Source organism: Sitophilus oryzae, unplaced genomic scaffold (assembly GCF_002938485.1).
Source record: "Sitophilus oryzae breed Bouriz unplaced genomic scaffold, Soryzae_2.0 scaffold_815_pilon_pilon, whole genome shotgun sequence".
Lineage (NCBI taxonomy): Eukaryota > Metazoa > Arthropoda > Insecta > Coleoptera > Curculionidae > Sitophilus > Sitophilus oryzae.
In genome coordinates this window covers 7,616,783-7,634,159 of record NW_022147434.1, presented here as the reverse complement: position 1 = coordinate 7,634,159, position 17,377 = coordinate 7,616,783, and the positions used below count along the sequence as shown (strand labels likewise).

The 17,377-nt window shown below is 32.9% G+C and overlaps 1 protein-coding gene across 2 annotated transcripts in view; it reads right to left on the bottom strand.

The window, feature by feature from the left end:
- LOC115889544 (death-inducer obliterator 1) overlaps positions 1-17,377 on the bottom strand; it is a 60,838-nt gene that overhangs the window by 17,449 nt on the left and 26,012 nt on the right. For both annotated transcript variants that reach the window (XM_030909578.1, XM_030909579.1), the window contains 11 exons: positions 17,043-17,295; positions 16,711-16,929; positions 14,975-15,118; positions 14,287-14,802; positions 13,736-13,903; positions 12,143-12,287; positions 11,687-12,083; positions 6,936-7,102; positions 4,531-4,800; positions 4,159-4,467; positions 1,620-1,855 (listed from right to left, as the gene is read on the bottom strand). In XM_030909578.1, the coding sequence (XP_030765438.1) occupies positions 1,620-1,855; positions 4,159-4,467; positions 4,531-4,800; positions 6,936-7,102; positions 11,687-12,083; positions 12,143-12,287; positions 13,736-13,903; positions 14,287-14,802; positions 14,975-15,118; positions 16,711-16,929; positions 17,043-17,295 (2,824 nt within the window). The remainder of the gene's footprint in view (positions 1-1,619; positions 1,856-4,158; positions 4,468-4,530; positions 4,801-6,935; positions 7,103-11,686; positions 12,084-12,142; positions 12,288-13,735; positions 13,904-14,286; positions 14,803-14,974; positions 15,119-16,710; positions 16,930-17,042; positions 17,296-17,377) is intronic.

The window sequence follows — 17,377 nt, the reverse complement described above, 5'->3', positions numbered from 1 at the left end:
ATGACATTGCATTATTATGGTACCATGAAGCATATCAACTGGTACCATAATATAGTACTATATTACGTACATGGCGATCGATTGGGCTTAAACTTGGGATACTACGTATTTTCGGTGACATTGTAATATGATGGTACTATGATGTATATAAAGTGGTACCTTAATATAGTACCATATTACGATACCATTTCATGGCGTTCGATTGTTCTTAAATTTTGTATACTACGGATCTTCGGTGACATTGCAATATTATGGTACCTTAAAGCATATCGAGTGATACCATAATATAGTACACTATTATGATATCATTTCCTGGAGTTCGATTGGGCCCAAATTTGGTATACTTGCGTTTCTTTATAAAGATTTGTTTAATTAATAATTTTAATTTATTTTACGAATTTTAATTTATTGTTCGATGTCGTGACAGCAACTTTTATGCCGAACTAATATATTATTAATTGTACCTGTGTCACTTTTTAAAATCTACCTAGGTCTATATAAATAACGTGGCAAACGGAAGAAATTTGTTATTATAGTATTTTTTAGTCAGTTAACATTTTTTGTACTGCATTTTAATAAATTATTTCCATTATTATTAAACTTATATTTCATTACTAACGTTCCAGCATTAATAAATATCACTATCAATCGACCTGTATATTATTAATTTTAAAGGTAATTAAAGGTATTTTCTTAGTTAACATTATAAGGTAGTGTATATTAAAAATGTATATGTTTTGTAATAATATACTTAAAACTATTTTAATAGTCAAAGGAATAATTAATATAAGTGTATCTGACAGGAAAAGAAGAATGGAATGGGATGCCAATTCAAGTCTTTTTGAATCTGGCAACTGTGCATATTTAGCCGAGCTATAAGGCCGTCGACGAGCCGTCGATCCAAAACCGAAAGTTCAAAATTTCTAATTATATTCTGATTATGATATTGTCGCGCCATCTAGTATTCTATTTGTGCAATTTTAGCTCTTTCATTTCGAGTATTTTTCTGTTGCGTAGCTAGATATTCTGTGCCCTTACCCTCATTTTAAGGCGGGCGGCCACTGCGAGCGAAACTAAACTAAGCGAAGATTTTTATGATAGCAGAGATACAATACGAAAACTTAGATGACTACTGAGCGAAAATCGTTCCCAGTGGAGTTCCCATTTAATTGTGTGTTGTTGTTGTTTTCATATTCTTAGCTTAGTTTAGTTACGCTCGCAGTGGTCGGTCGCCTTTAGTCTGGAAACGATGAAACAATGCATATGTAACTATTTTCAGACTCCTTTCTACCATTCACAATAATCTCACTCTATTCAAATCCTCATACAGCATCTTTCCAGATTTATATACATTGCACAAAAATAGTCAAAAAATAAATATGAAATAATTTAAAATAGACATAGAAAAGCGCACCAAACAGGCAAAAAATCAAATATGTCGAGAGAAAAATCCAACTAGCCAAAAGAAAAGTTACACAAAACTGACAAAGAGGTGTTTCAAAATTGTTACAATTGATCTAGCTTCGGTTTTTATTGCACGAACATAAAAATAGTATTTGATTCCTTCCTTAGATTTTTCTTATTCAATCTCTATTATTAATAGCACAAATGTGACTTACTTTTGGTGGTAATGGAGGCAGGGGCGGAGCAGGGGCTGGTGTTACTTCTGCAGGTACGGGGGGAGGGGTATACGACCTTGATTGAGTTGTTGGTTGAGTCTGTATTACCGTGACTTCAACTCTTGTTTTCTTGTGAGGAGTAGGAGCAGCAGTTGGAGTTGATTCTGTATACGCTCTTTTCCGCTTGTCACGAACTACTATACCTAGCAGTAAAGCAGGACGAGCCTCTTCAAAACCTAGATTTACAATACGATATTAATATAAAAATATTGATATGAAATGAAAGCTTTAATCCAGTGTTTTAGCGTATTAAAACTTATTGAGTTTTTGTGAAAATTTCAATTCAAGTAATCAAAATACATTTTTGATTACTTGAATTTTTAATGGGTGATTTTTAAATTCATTGTTGCCAACGACGGGCATATTCGGCGCCGGGCTGACTAACTGGAATTTAAATTTCCCGCTGGGGATTCAGGTGGTAGCTCTGCTGTAAAAAATGTCAAGTTGTTACATTTATTTATTTATTTCCTGACATTGTCATTCGTTTTGACACTTTAGTTTTGTATTACGAGTTTTTGGTTTACATCAATTGTGCTGTGATACTTAAGCTTAAAAAGTTTAACCAGCAGACCTTACAGTAGAACATTGTTCTTTTTAGATATTTAAGTGCGAAGTGTATAAGATAGTTTAATAGCTGATGCAAAAAACTCAGTAGAATATTTTAAACCTTATTAGAATATTTTGAACGGGAAAGTTTTTCGGAAAAAACGGTCGTTTTTTGACATGAGAAATTTGATTTTGATGTTAATATGAGTCCTATTTGTAGGGGGCGCCACCTACATGTGTTTTAATTGTTTTGAAAAGTAATAACTTTTCGTCCGTACCTGTATAAAACTACTGAGTGAAAAAATGTACATTTCCGAGATGTTTCACGTAAAAAATGTCTCTTGGTAAAAATCGCTATGAGCAACCGTTCTCAAAATATTTACAATGGAAACAGTCAATACATGTCATTATTGACCAAAAATAAACGTGTTGAGTAGATAGTAATTTGATTGAAATGATAAATTTGGAAACTTTTTATTTTTTTAAATTAATCCTAAATTTTTCTTCGAAAAAATGATGATAAAACAGTTTCTGTTGAACTTGTGACACAAAAACATTCCAAATTTATGATTTCAGTCTAATAGCTATTTAGTCAACATGTTTAATTTATGTCAATGATGACAGGGATTGATAATTTAGATTCCAAATATCTTGAGAACCATTACTCGTAGAGATTTTCACCAAGAGACCTTTTTTACTTAAAAAACTTTGTAAATGTATATTTTTTACTCGGTAGTTTTATACAGGTACGGACGAAAAGTTATTACTCTTCAAACCAGTTAAAAAATATGTAGGTAGCGCTCTCTACAAGTAGGAGTCATATGGACATCAAAATCAAATTTCTCATGTCAAAAAACTCCCAGACATCAATTTTCATCAAAATATTGACGTTACTTCAGAAATTATTGGAAAAAAATCGAAATACAAATGAAACTTCTACACCCTGTATTTCAGAAACTAAGCATTTTAGGACGTACATTTATATGAACTTTTTTACTTATTTTTATCTGCAGAATATGCTGCTGAAGTTTCCGGAATACAGTTCGGACCACCCTGTATATATTTATAATTAATTTATTTTTTTTTCCTAAAATATTTTGATCTCGATTTTGATTAAAAGAAAATATGTAAAAGTGGGCAACTCTGTGCCGGTCAAGCTTAAACTTGTTACTAAACGTTTATTTAGTATGATGTATTGCTTCATCCCCTCTTCATCCGTTACACAAAAATATATAAAAATAAACCTATGTATATGCTAGCACAGCACTGAGACGACTGAGAGAACGAAAATTCTTCATTCAAGTGATATTTTCAACATGTGCTTAAATCAAATATCCCTAGAATTTATTATCAATGTTCGCTATTATAAGTACGGAAAAATAAAAGAAGATTTTATTTTACGATATTCACATTTCGCAATTCACTGCTATATGAACCAACCCTTAAGGAACGAAGGAATTAATTAATAATATCTACGTATTATTTTTCACTAAAGTCCGTCCAACAAGTCATGAAAAATTTCGACATACAACGTCCATTTAACGTGTTAAGTAACACAGAGCGTTACTAAAGCGTAATTTTGTATAGCCCTAATACTACTTCGTATGTAAAATTTACTTGGATATCTTTTTATTTATTGCATTTTTTAAATTTGTCAATACAGTAGAATTTACGGTGACGCATTAAGTTATACTAGCTTTTTATTCTTTTTATAAACAAGAAATATAACTGGAGTAAAATTAAAAATCATAAAATTCTATGAAGACTGATTTTTAATAATAATAATAATAATACGCTAAAACACCGAATAGGCTGAAATGTGAACACTCGCACGGCAATGTATTCAGTCAGCATTTTTTAAGGAAAATAGGCAATCCTCAAAGTAATTCGATAATTTGAACCCCATAAATACATACTAAACCAAGATACTGACCTGGTCCATTAATTGGCAAAAGTGCTTGTGGTATTGGTTTCTGAGAAGCTAATGGTAAAATATAAAAGTCCTTTATAGCTTTGTTGGTACTTTTTACAACTCCCAATCTGTTTCTGCTGCTCAAGTAACTATACAATGCCAAATACGGCATTTGCTCCTCCACATTTGTAGCAGTTAATCTTATCAAAGAGATTATCTTACTGTTAGAACAACGCATTTTGCTAATATAATCCCATACTGTTTCTGGAGAAATTCTGCCTACAATATCTAAATTTTCCGATAGTTCCTTGTTTAAGCCAGTGCAATCACCTAAATAAAACAGACAGGTACATTTCTTTCTCAATGAAATACAAAAACACTAAGTATTATTACCTGACACTTCATGAGCAGTAATAGATATTTGAGCTACATCAACCATATTAATAGTTCCCATCCAAATTTGCGAAGGCAATTGTTTCGGCGGAGGGGAAAGACCTCTTTCTTCTAGTACTGCAACTTCTCTATTTTTGCTAGAGCTCTTCGAATCGTTGGAGGACTGACTAATTTGAGTCTGAAATTCATCAGATTCCTGACTCCTTGGTGGTGTTGGAATCGTTACAGTTGATGAAGGGATTTCATGATCACTGTCACTGTCGACTGGTGCTTAGAGAGAAATAGCAAAAGTAACAAAATAAAAAGGGCCTAATTAATATATGTATTCAGAGGAAAAAAACTACGTTTTTGTAAATATGGAAAATAAATAAAAAACATTACTATTATTTGTTCGGTTATCGTTCAACGCTTATAAACTTCGGCTCAATGTCAAGTAATATATTGTCGAGCTCTCTCTTTCTCTTGACAACCAGATGAAAGAGATTGGTAACGTCATTACGGCATTTTGTAAATTACCAGACATTGTTTCTGACAATTGTCATTTGATTTAAGGTTATAATTTTATTGACGGATATCGATCAATGTCAAAATTAATACGTTGATTACGTCGTGAAACAATTTTTTTATACCTAAAATGCCTCGCCAATTTAGCGATTTTGAAAAAGCGAAACATCGCGAAGCTTATTAACTATTTTAAGAGAGAATGAAACGCTTGTAAAGCAGTCTTATTCGTGGATGTCGTATATGAAGTACTCGTCCAATTAATAATTTAGGGACGTACTTAAAATTCTCTAAACAAAATGAACTGATCTCAGACACACCCTAAAACGCATATTTGACAAATGATGACGTAACGTTAAACGATCGCCGAACAGTCTATATAACAATAGTTATATTTCCGTAGAATGGTTACAAGTAGAACAATTATTACAAATGTATTTAAAACCAGAAGCATACCGGGTACGTCTCAAAAGTGGCTCACCCCTATAACTTTTTTATTTTTTCAGATAAAAAAACGAGATTTGGTATATTAGTATTTGACATAAATTAGGATTGATTGACGTAATCAATTGTTTTCGGTCACTTCCTGTTTCACCGGAAATGACTACAAATTTTGATTTTTAAATCGATTCAGTGATTTTTAAATCGATTCATTCGATTCAGTGTTATTTTCTATCGAATAAAGTAAAAAAATACCGAGGGTGTGATTTAAAAATCAAAAGTTGAAGTAATTTCCGATCAAACCGGAAGTGACCGAAAACAATAATTGAATATGTCAATCAGTCCTAATTTATGTCATATAGTAACATACCAAATCTCGTTGTTTTAACATACCAAATCTCGTAACGAAGAAACAAGAGGGCAATATTTTAAAAGCCTTAATGATTTTAATGTGCCAGCTCAGATTGAAATAAACGGAAAGTTCTAGTAGTAAAGTAAAATAACTCGCGAGTGTTGTATAAGTGATTCTTATGTAGGGAAAATCATCAAAAAACATAACTATAACAACTTTAAATTTAAATGTATATCAACTTTCAATTTTTTTACATGCTGGTGATCACGAGGGAAGATTAGAATTTTGTAAATGGTTTCGGGAAAGTGTTCAAGAGCCCCCTTTTTTCTAGAAAAATATTATGGACGGATGAATCTTTATTTACAAATTCTGGTATATTTAACAGAAAAAAATTCACATTATTATGCAAAAGAAAATCCTCATTTAATTAGAGAAACCAGACCACAGTAATATATTCTTTGAACGTCTGGGCTGGCATTCTGGACAATAAAATTTTAGGTTCTATATTGATCTGTATTGAAGTCTACTATACAATTTTTGTGAATCCAGATTGACACTTAAATAGAATAAACAAAAAATAAAGTGCTAACATATAAAGTGTCAATTGGATTTCCAAGGCAGACTTGATCTTTGGCGAATTTTGAAAAAATATATTTTTTTAGTGAATTTAAATAATAATGAATTAAAATCAGATACCACCGTATAGACTTTTTTTCGCTCTATCTAACAGTATAAAAATTCAAAATGGCGGCCATAAGAATACAAAAACTTGACTGTTGTGCGAAATCTAGAAGGCTTAAAATTTTTTGAAAACGGCATCTAATTGGCCGATGTGGAAAATATAAAACTACCAACTTACGTTGCAATAGATACAATAGTTCTGAAGATATTGTCATTTAAAATAAACGTATTATTTTCATTTTTTTGACATAAATCCGAAACTAATCAAGATACCGGGATTTTCTTCATAGGTGTTTGTCGAATTTCTAATTACGCAACTTTTGACCCATTTAACCGAATTCGTATCTCTCGTAGTTTCTGAGATGCCAATGTTGAGCATCGAAATTGTCATCACCCTGTATAGTAAAAAATAAAAAAATAATACACTTACCATTACCGGGTGTTAAATCTTCCTGCGGAACATGCTTCCAAAGCTTATCTTCAAATGGAGGAGCAATTTTGTTCAGCTTTTCGAGTATCTCTTTAGCCTTCGTGCCAAGATTATCCGTAGATGAAATCAAATTTCCCTTCTTATGCCGCGAACTTTTATGTGATTTTCTAAAGATTCAAATAAAAAACGTCGTAAAATTATATGCAAAATCGTTCTTACATCTTTGTGAAAAATAAGTAAGAGAATATTTGAAATATGTAACACACTTTTTACATAAATATGTATAGAGGATGTTAAAAAAACAGTGTATCTAACTTTAGTGGGTGATTCTACAGATAAAAAAAGTTCCTATAAGCATATGCTCTAAAATGCTTCCAGAAGAAGTTACAGCCCTCGAAAGAGCAAATAAAAATAATATATTTTGTTTATTTTTAAGAATAAAATGTTGGTAAACAATTTTCTTGAAATTTGGTACTCTTACACATATTTTAATGGCGGAGCGAATGGCGATAATGTAAAATTGGTGGTACTGACCACCGACTTGTAGTTTTGAAATTGAAACTTCAATTAAAACCCAAACATCCACACTGCAAAAAGCAAAACACATGACCAAACTGAACGTCCGGAGTCTAACGAACGACACCGCCAACGCCCTCCGGGAAGCCATCAAAATTTGAGGGATGCTATTTATAATACCAGCGAAGAAGTACTGGGAAAGTCCAATAAAAAGAGACAACCAGACTGGTTTAACGAAAATCAACCACATATACAGGCTTTGTTGGAACAAAAGCATAGAGTACATCAAAGCAGTCACTGCAAATCCACACAATCCAAGGCTGGTGGACAACTTTAAAGCAGCCTATAACACGCTTCGAAGAAGCCTGCGCCAACTAAAGGATAACTGGTGGTCACAAAAAGCAAATCAGATTCAAGGGTACGCCGCGCATCACGACTATCGTAAATTCTTCGAGGCTGTAAAAGAAGTATACGGCCCAACTAAGAACGTAAGCTGCCCAATCAAGGCACAAAACGGTGAACTTCTAAAAGAGGAAGAGCAAATCAGAAATCGCTGGAAAGAGCATTACAGCCATCCTTAACCAAGACAACATCCCCAATATGCAAGCACTAAACACAATACCTCAGTATAACACCATCGATGTATTAGATATCCCAATAAGGGAACAGGAAATAAAGGCCTCCATAAAAACAACATACAGGAAATGCTGAACACATATACCTGGCCATACGAGACTTTGAGCCTTAAACTGAACATCGATAAAACTAAAATCATGTGCACTCCCTCGGAAAATCATAACAGCGCTATAAAAATCGGAGAAGAACTATTGGAATTTGTATCGGAATTTTACCTCGGTAGTTTGATTTCGGAAAAAGCAAATATCGACTCTGAAATTCAGCACAGAATCAGCAGCGCCTCAAGAGCATTCTGGAAATTAAAAGACAGGGTTTTCTACAAATATGACGAGCACAAAAACGAAACTTGCAGTGTATCGAGCAGTAATAATCCCCACCGTGTTATATGGAAGCGAAACCTGGGTACCGCGCCGTACCGCCGACACACGAGCGCATTAAACAAGTTGCAACAGAGACACCTTAGACAACTGTTTAGAATCAAATGGTACCACCATGTCTCAAACGTATCAGTCCTTGAAAAAGCAAGCTGCGAAAGCATTGAAGTCTTGATTACTAAATCTCGCTTAAGATGGGCTGGACTCCGAGAAAACCGCCTACCGGAATCTCTTCTTTACGGTGAACTTGTAGAGGATAAGAGGAAACCGGGTGGACAACTCAAAAGATACAAAAATGTTTTTCACGAAAACTTAAAGGGGATAAGTATGCAGCATAAGTGGGAGGAAGCAGCGCACAATAGAACGCAATGGAGGAGAATTGTAAATTCAGTTAATAACGACAACCAAAAAGTAAAGAGGCGACAAAGTAATAAGATTTTTGAATGTCCGGAGTGCGGAAGAGACATAACATCACGTATCGGGCTTTTCAGTCACAGAAAAGCTCATGACAGGAAACGCTTTGAGGGTACTTTTCATTAGAGTAGAGGATACTACTTTGGTGGTGGTCGTGGTACTTCTTTTATCCTTTAAGATACAGTATTTTCATTCAAAGGAATAAAAATCTAGGACTTTTTAACGTAAAAAAGGTGCTCTTCATTTAGTTCGATACGGTGAGCGGTTTTCAAGATATTAGGTTTAAATCTATAAATCTATCGTTTAAAGGTTAAGATTCAAGCACCCACCGAAGTTAGATACACTATATTTTTTGACACCCTGCATACAAACCTGGTTATGTTAATTAGCTTGTCTAGATTTTAGTGTGTAAAATAATGATAAAGATACCCTAATAGATAGAACGATAAAAATGACATAAAGTGGACTAATACAATTCTTCAACAGGATATTCAGTTTAATCAAATTATATTTTTGGCGGGGAAGTTTTGAGGTAGTTTGAATTTATAGGTTTAATTCTTTGTTTTTGGGCCGTTGAATCAGAATCTGATGTTTGCCAACGAAATTTCGTGAAGGAACATCAAATTTGCAAAAATGAAAAAAAAAACATAAAAAAACTGCCGCAAAATATATCGCATACTACAAACTTTTCCAAAATAATTTAAAACAGGTCCTTTCAACTCATTTTAAACGTTTGTTTAAAACTGTTTAAAAAGATTGGTTCGTCATAGTTTGGTGCTTTTTATCCAAAAATTAAGAAAAACTCTTTCTACTATTTAATAAACATAAAAAATAATACAAAATAATAAAAAATACAAAAGGAATAAAAAACAAGGCAATCAACTCCATTATAATAAAAAAGTCCTAACTCTGATAACAGAACTAATATAAAACATGGTACTTAATCACTTAAAGTTTTGCCGCCCTATCATTACCTAACCTATTTCTTAATTTTGAATGCCTATACTATATCTATACCTTTGAATAAAAAGATTAAGGAAGGAGCATAATGCTATCTATGTATTCATGCATGGTGGGCGGAAAAAGGACTCTAGGGTGGGGAACCTTGACAGTTCTGTTCCAAATCAAATGTGTCATTTGACACATTTGAATTTGGTTTGAAATTTTGTGAATTTGTTAGTCTTTACTGAGCTTATTTTATGTTGTTTATTATTTATTCTACTACTGATAGTTGTATAAAGGTAGTAAATCTAGACAGAAATTGTGGCAGAACTTATAGATATATTTTTATAACAATCTTAATAACTACTAACATTTACTCACAACGTGAAATAAAACAACAAATTATTGAGTCTACACCACGTCTACGTTACATCACGGATTTTACACTTTTTAAATAAAATTAAAACGGCACTGATAAACCGGGATTTAAGTCGGCCATATTTGAGTCCCATCGCGGTAGAGCTAAGATTTTTGATATGCTCCTACCTTAATCTTTTTATTCAAAGATCTATACTATGTAGTTTAAAACAGAGTTTAAGACAAGTGTTTTAAACATAATCCGGACTTGGAGTTAAAATAGTATAAAAAATCAATAAAAACTATTTTAAATCATAAAAAATGTTTCGTTTAAAAATAAAACATGTTTTTTTTTCAACTTTGTTGGATATGCTGAAGAAATTCTGCATAAACTATTTTTTTACATTTTTGCGAATTGCACACCCTGTATAACAATATACCGTGCTGGCAACTGTTACTTTTGGGTCCGTATTTACATCTGTGGAAGTAAACCGCATAGGGATCTTATTAAGTCGGAGTGAGAGAAATGCACCGGTGTTGTCACATCTGTTGCGGCGTTGCCACATTTCGTCGGTACGCCTTTCCTTATCAAGCAAAGTAAAATCACGATCGTAAACCGCTTATTTTTAAGACTTTTTTTCGAAAATATAACTAGATAAAATCATTAGATATGTTTCTGAGCATCTGAAATGGAATTATAAGGATATCGTTAGGGTATCCATTTTTTTATAACGAGAAAACGTCAGTAATCGCGATAATTTAAAAACACAACTTCTTAACACATTCCTAACACGCGAACCACTTTAGATATTGAAACTTCTTTTTTATTTTGAAGTTAGGATCTTTTACAAGAGGTTTAAATAAGCAAAATTTGATAGGCTTGTTTTTTTATATTCCAAATTTTTAAAAACCCTATCCATTTACTTTTATATAGTGCATAGCAATTTTCTGCAATCGTGTAACTTTTTTATTTATAAAGATTTTCACATACTGTCTGCGAAGCATTATATCAGAAACATTAAGGAAGTTTGTGAAAAAAATTACAATCAATTATTTCTAATGGATTTCGAGACATCGATTTTTGAATTCAGAGTTCTAATAGCGCGACCACTGTCGAACACCAACCACTTATTTTTACCAAAAGTACAAGTGTTCCTAACTTGCACTTAAAAATTTACAAGCTATAGAGAAAATTACAACGACTCGTTAATAAAGTATCACAAGACGTAATTAAATCGTGAAGCTGAACGCGTGTACATCATGCTTCCCTAGAATTTTAAGTACTGATCGTACTGATTGGGTCGATCGGTAGACCGTGACGAATCTGCCAACCCTTCCACGTCTCTTAGGAATGTGTACAATTCTTTGGTTTATTTCATACGTTTGGCAACGTTTTTACTGTTCTCTCTTAGTTCAGTACATTATAAACGCTTTGTACTCTTCTTACATATGGAAATCTCGACCCAAGACTAACCCTTAGTATAATTAAAATAATTAAAAAATCGAACTAACCTGTGTCTATCACGACTCTTATCCCTCTCACGACTTCTTTCTCTTTCTTTACTTTTGGACCTGCTTCTTTTATCTTTCTTCTTTTCATGCCTCGATCTATCTTTACTACGTGATCGTTTGCGGCTCCTATCTTTGTCACGACTCGACGACCGCCGACTTCGATGTTCTTTATCTCTATCTTTCCTTTCTTTGCTAGAATGTCTATCTTTCTCTCTATTTTTATCTTTGTGTGCGTGTTTAGCACTGCCACGTTTGTCTCTATCTTTATCTTTTTCTTTAGAACTATGTTTTTTATCATCTTCTCCTACATGTAATGTAGAACCTTCAGTTAGACTTTTTATTATTTCTGTATTGTCAATTTTGTTGCCTGGTCGATTATCTTCCAATACTTCTTCCCCTGAAAAACATGAAACAAACATTAATATTTTAAAATAATAAGTAATTACATGTCTTTACCCTTATGTGTTTTTAAAACATACTGTCTATTGCAATTTAATAACTCGATTTCATTTTTCTTAATCATATCTAGTTGATGTTTAGCCTCTTGTTCCCTCCATTTTGCTAATTCTTGACTTGCCATATCGTCCGGCGACAACCTTACCTAAATAAAACAGAAAAATATTTCAATTAAAACTGTTTATGCCCGTATATCTATCTAGGCTATCTTACGTGCGCTAGAAATGACATTCAAAAAGCTCTTTTAACTACTAGGATATCGACCGCCTTTTAACTACTAGGATAGCGACCGCCCAGAGTTCAAAAAGGGTAGCTTATTATATTCTAACCATACATTTTAGTAAATGAAGATTTCTTAAGCCGTAAAATTATTATACAGGGTCGATATTGTACTTATTCCCCGATAAATGTTAATGCAAATTATTCACAGCTCATTCTGCATGTTTTATGTGACTTTGATGACGTTATTCAGCGTGCAAGTCCTGTTTCAAAAATACAGAGATGTGAGCTGTAACGTTTTTGCGTGTCTAATAGACTACAAAAAGGCATTTGACCGAGTGAGACATGAACAAATGATAGACGTCCTCAAAAAGACCGACATGGACGGTAAATATTTACGAATTATAGCAAATCTGAATTGGAACTAATCGGCAGTTCTTAGAGTGGATGGGAAGCATAGAAGACAAGTGGACATCTTGCGTGGTGTAAGGCAGGGGTGCATAATCTCACCAATGATATTCAAGCTGTACTCTGAACACATCGTTAAGGAGGCACTACAAGACATAGATGAAGGCATCTCGATCAATAGACTCCCACTCAACAACCTGCGCTATACTGACGATACAATAGTATTTGGCGATACCATCGAAGGCCTGCCAAATCTGATAAACAGTGTAACAGAAACTAGTAAGAAGTATGGACTACACATAAATACAAGTAAAACCAAATTCTTGATTATCAGCAAGGACAAGATCACGGTAGTTAACTTGTACACAAACCAAGCGAAAATTGAGCGAGTCTCAATACTGGCTGGGCACAATACGTGGCTCAATAATGGGCACTATGATAAATGAATCGTGGGACAACTCGCAGGAAATCAGGTGCACAATTAGAAAAACCCAAAGCGTATTCTTAACCATGAGCGAGCGCAGTCTTTAAAGGCTGCTTTAAAGGAGCTAAGTCTAGAAATAAAGAAAAGACTCTTCAAATGTTATGTCTACTCGTGGTTATATGCTACATTGTTTATCGTGGTTCCAATTTTCGGAGTCGCGCACTAGTTAGGTTACTAGTTTGCGCACATAGCACGTCCACTTATGGACTCTAAAATTGTGCACAGCGCCTGACCGGCCCAGTTATTACGCTGTTTAAACCAAATTTTTTGCGCATATGAAATTTTACTCTTTTGCTCATCGTCATTAAAAACAATTTTCGTACCACGAATTAGGGACAAGATTTTTATCTGTATACATATAGTATACCTAATCTGTGCTATTATTCAAAGAACCCTTAAGGCTCTTAATCCCTAAACTCGTTTAAAGTTAAGCGCGCAAAACTGAAATCAGTTCATATGAGAATTAAGGAAAGTCTACATACCAGTTCATAGGAGCTTATAGATTTTTCACATATTCTTCGCCACAAAGTTTGATTTTTACTGTCCTTGATGTTAAATATAAGACTTCTGTATTTATTTTTATATTTGTGTCCTGTATCTCCAAAACATTTATAAAGTTCAGCCTCAATCTCAGTTGATATATTCTTAACCTGAAAAGACAAAATGCATTACTAAAATACCTATTCTATTCATATTTTTTGTATTTTCCCTAAAACGGTACGGAAATTTCGAAAAGTATAAACCGGAATAACCATTTTAGAACAAGCAAAAATTTTTATGAAGAACGCATTTTTCTCAAAATGCCAATAATAACAAAGTTTTTCCTGTTGTAAAGACAATCCGAAGACATACTGTATAATGTACAAGGAAATTTTTATAATTTGCCGCCATGACAGTTGTCGCATGACAATTTTTTTATTATTTCATTAAGCATGCTGAAACAAATTCGCAAACTTTTAATCACTGATTAATAAAAAAATCCCATTTGTTGCGTGTTTTTGGCACACCCTGTATTAAATAATAATATATTTACCTCTTCTTCCGTCAATTTAATATCGCTGCCTTTAAGTCTAACACCAAGTTGTTCCGCAACAGTTTTTTGCACATTCTCCCTGATGTCTTCTTTCTTTGGCTGGGGAGCTTCTTCTTTTTGCTTAGTTTTGGGAGTTTTTGGTTTCGAATCTTTTAAGGGATCCTTTTTGGGAGTTTTAATTGTTGGAGTTGTTGGTCCTTTAGGAGTTAAAGTTGTTTGTACAGTAACTTTTGGTTTTGTAGGCGGGGTCTGTTGACCTAGTCGAGTCGATTGTGGAAGCGGTTGTGCTTGTATTAATTTTATTCTAGATTCCTTATTGGTTGGATCTTTATGATATATTTTTATAACTTTAACCGTTTTAGGAGTCTCTAGTTGTTGTTGGCCTGGCTGAGATATATGTTTAGGAGCATGTTTTAGAACCCCTATATTTACTCCTTTTTGTTGCACAGCAAGTGAAACACCATCATTATTGGGATTTTTAATAAATTTCAATTTGGATTGTGTGAAATTTCCACTCTGAAAAGAACAATAAATTAAAACTGGAAATGTATATATTATTTGCATTTCAAAATATTCACTTAATGACTAAAATTAATTTATTCAATTATTTCACTCTCACGAGTGATCAATCTCTAGTTAAAACATGGACATGCAAAATTAGAAAAATAAAAAAATCTGCAAATCATACTTTAACTTTGGTAGTTACTAATTTTCCAGCCGATCGAACAACTTCGTATCCAGGATGTTCCTTAAGCCACTGATCTAGATTTGTTGCGTTTGGAGCATTGTTTCCAGTTAGCATATTTCCAGTTGATCTTTCAAATACTACCACCTAAAGATTATCAGGTTACAGTAAATAAAAATATCTAGATGTTATCGAATGTAATACCACAAGATGTTACGGGATTACCGAATAATACTTTTACCTGGCACGAAATGCGTTACTCTCCGAGTCGTAGTGTCGGTATCGCATTGAGTGTCAGGCAAAAGTATTAGGTAATCCCGAAACATCAAGTTGTATTCAAAAGATTATACAACTAAATAAAGTACATATATCTTTATCTTAAACATTTTTATTATAGAATTGACGGGATATTTTGTGGAACTGATAGAAATTACTCCTGAATTAATATTTCAAGAAATGACAATTACAATATGGCCACCAAGCGATAATTACTTAAAAGATTATCACTTATTAATCACATCCTTCTATATAGGAAAAATATACATAGAGTTGTATAATCATATATTATATCACGAGACCTATAAATTTAATCGATTAAACTATTCAAATATATTTTGCGCGTGATTTTGCTTGGAAAATAGTTGAATGCATAATAAATCAATAAAATTATTGTTTTTATTTTAAAATTATTGTGCATTCAACTATTTTCTAAAAAGCAAAATCATGCAAAAAATTATTTGGGTAGTTTAATCAATTAAATTTATAGGTTGAGTGATATACGGCTAGATTATTTCCTGAATGACTTAGAAATGAAGCGAATGACTTAGGATGAAGCAAATAACTATAAGAATTTTATTAACTATAAAAAATTATATATTAATTATTTATTTCAAAATGACGTCTCGTAAGTAATGTTTGTGCTTCTGCTACCTTGGTTACGCATCCCAACAATGCATCGAGGACCGTTTCGCATTATGGTTTCGCATGTCAACATATCAAATTCTGACGTACTTTTCTCCACTTATTTGTTCAAAATAATATCGAATAAGGGGTTTTCACCGATTAAAATCGTTATTAAGTCATACATATGAGTTGTATATCAATGTTTTTAAATGAACTGTTGCTAAAATCTCTCAGAATTAGTGATAAACGACAAAAAGAAAACCCAAAAAGAAGCCGAAAAAATAATCGCGATTAAACGGGTCTTGGGATTTAATCACTTATCTAAACAAAATTTATTCGAAAAATGAGATTAGCTGATTGGTCCATTTCACGATGAGGAAAATAATCAGAATAATCAACTTCATACAATTTTTATTTGTCTTTTTAATTTTTTTTTCTCCAATTTATAAAAAAAATAATCAAAATCTATTATTTCAAATTCAGATGATCATAAGTAACACCAGAATTTTTAGGCACCTGTTTAACTTAGTAAAAAATAATATGTAAGCTAATTTACCTTTTATTCATTAAACATACCCTTAATGCACGTTTTATTTTCATTTTATATATACCTATTGATTACGCGAATTGAACTATACAAGAAAAATTTAATAAGATTTAAATATAGTAACACACCACATTAAAAAGTAACAGCAAAAAATTTAGTAATTTTTTTTAAACGAACGAAGAAAAATAATTTATCTATCTAGAAGTATATTACTGCTATAGAACTTTGTACTAATTAAATAGTTTAGATTTCATATAAAGAAGTAACAACTAATTTCTAAAAAAAATACCTTTTCAATTCCTTGTGCATGAGTTAAAATGCAACTCTCTGAACAATATATAGAATTTTTTCTTGCAGCTTTTTGACAAACAACGCAAGGAACGGAACTTGAAGATTTTTCCTTCTCAACTTTGGTTGCCGAATTACTGCTGTCAGAGGAAAGTCGAGAATTTCTGGAAGCCCTTCTTATTCTTCTAGCTGCAGCCATAGGTCTCTTAAGTGCGGGATCCTAGCAGAAACATCATTATCATTTTAATTTTTAAACTTTTTTAATGACTTGTAGAACATCACTTACCCCCCTAGATCATCTTATCCCCTAGAAAATATAAAAATACTATTTACCTTGCAAAAAAGACAGATCCATTCTTTTCCTTCCGACTCCATTTGCTGACCCATAGCCTTTGTAATGTTAACGCATTTTCCATGATACCATTCCTCGCAGGTATCACAACAGATCATAAACCGATTATTATGGGGTTGATTACAGATGCACCACAGTTTGTTAGGATCATCTTCGGATTCTTCTTCGTTTTCGTCTGAACTGTCAAGTTCGTTGCCGGAAACATGTTCGTCGTCCAAAGGCTTATGAACAGTTCTGGAATTATTTTCAAAGAACAAATTAAATTTATTAAATACAGCAAAGTAGAGATATGCCAAAGCGCGACTACAAATTATAC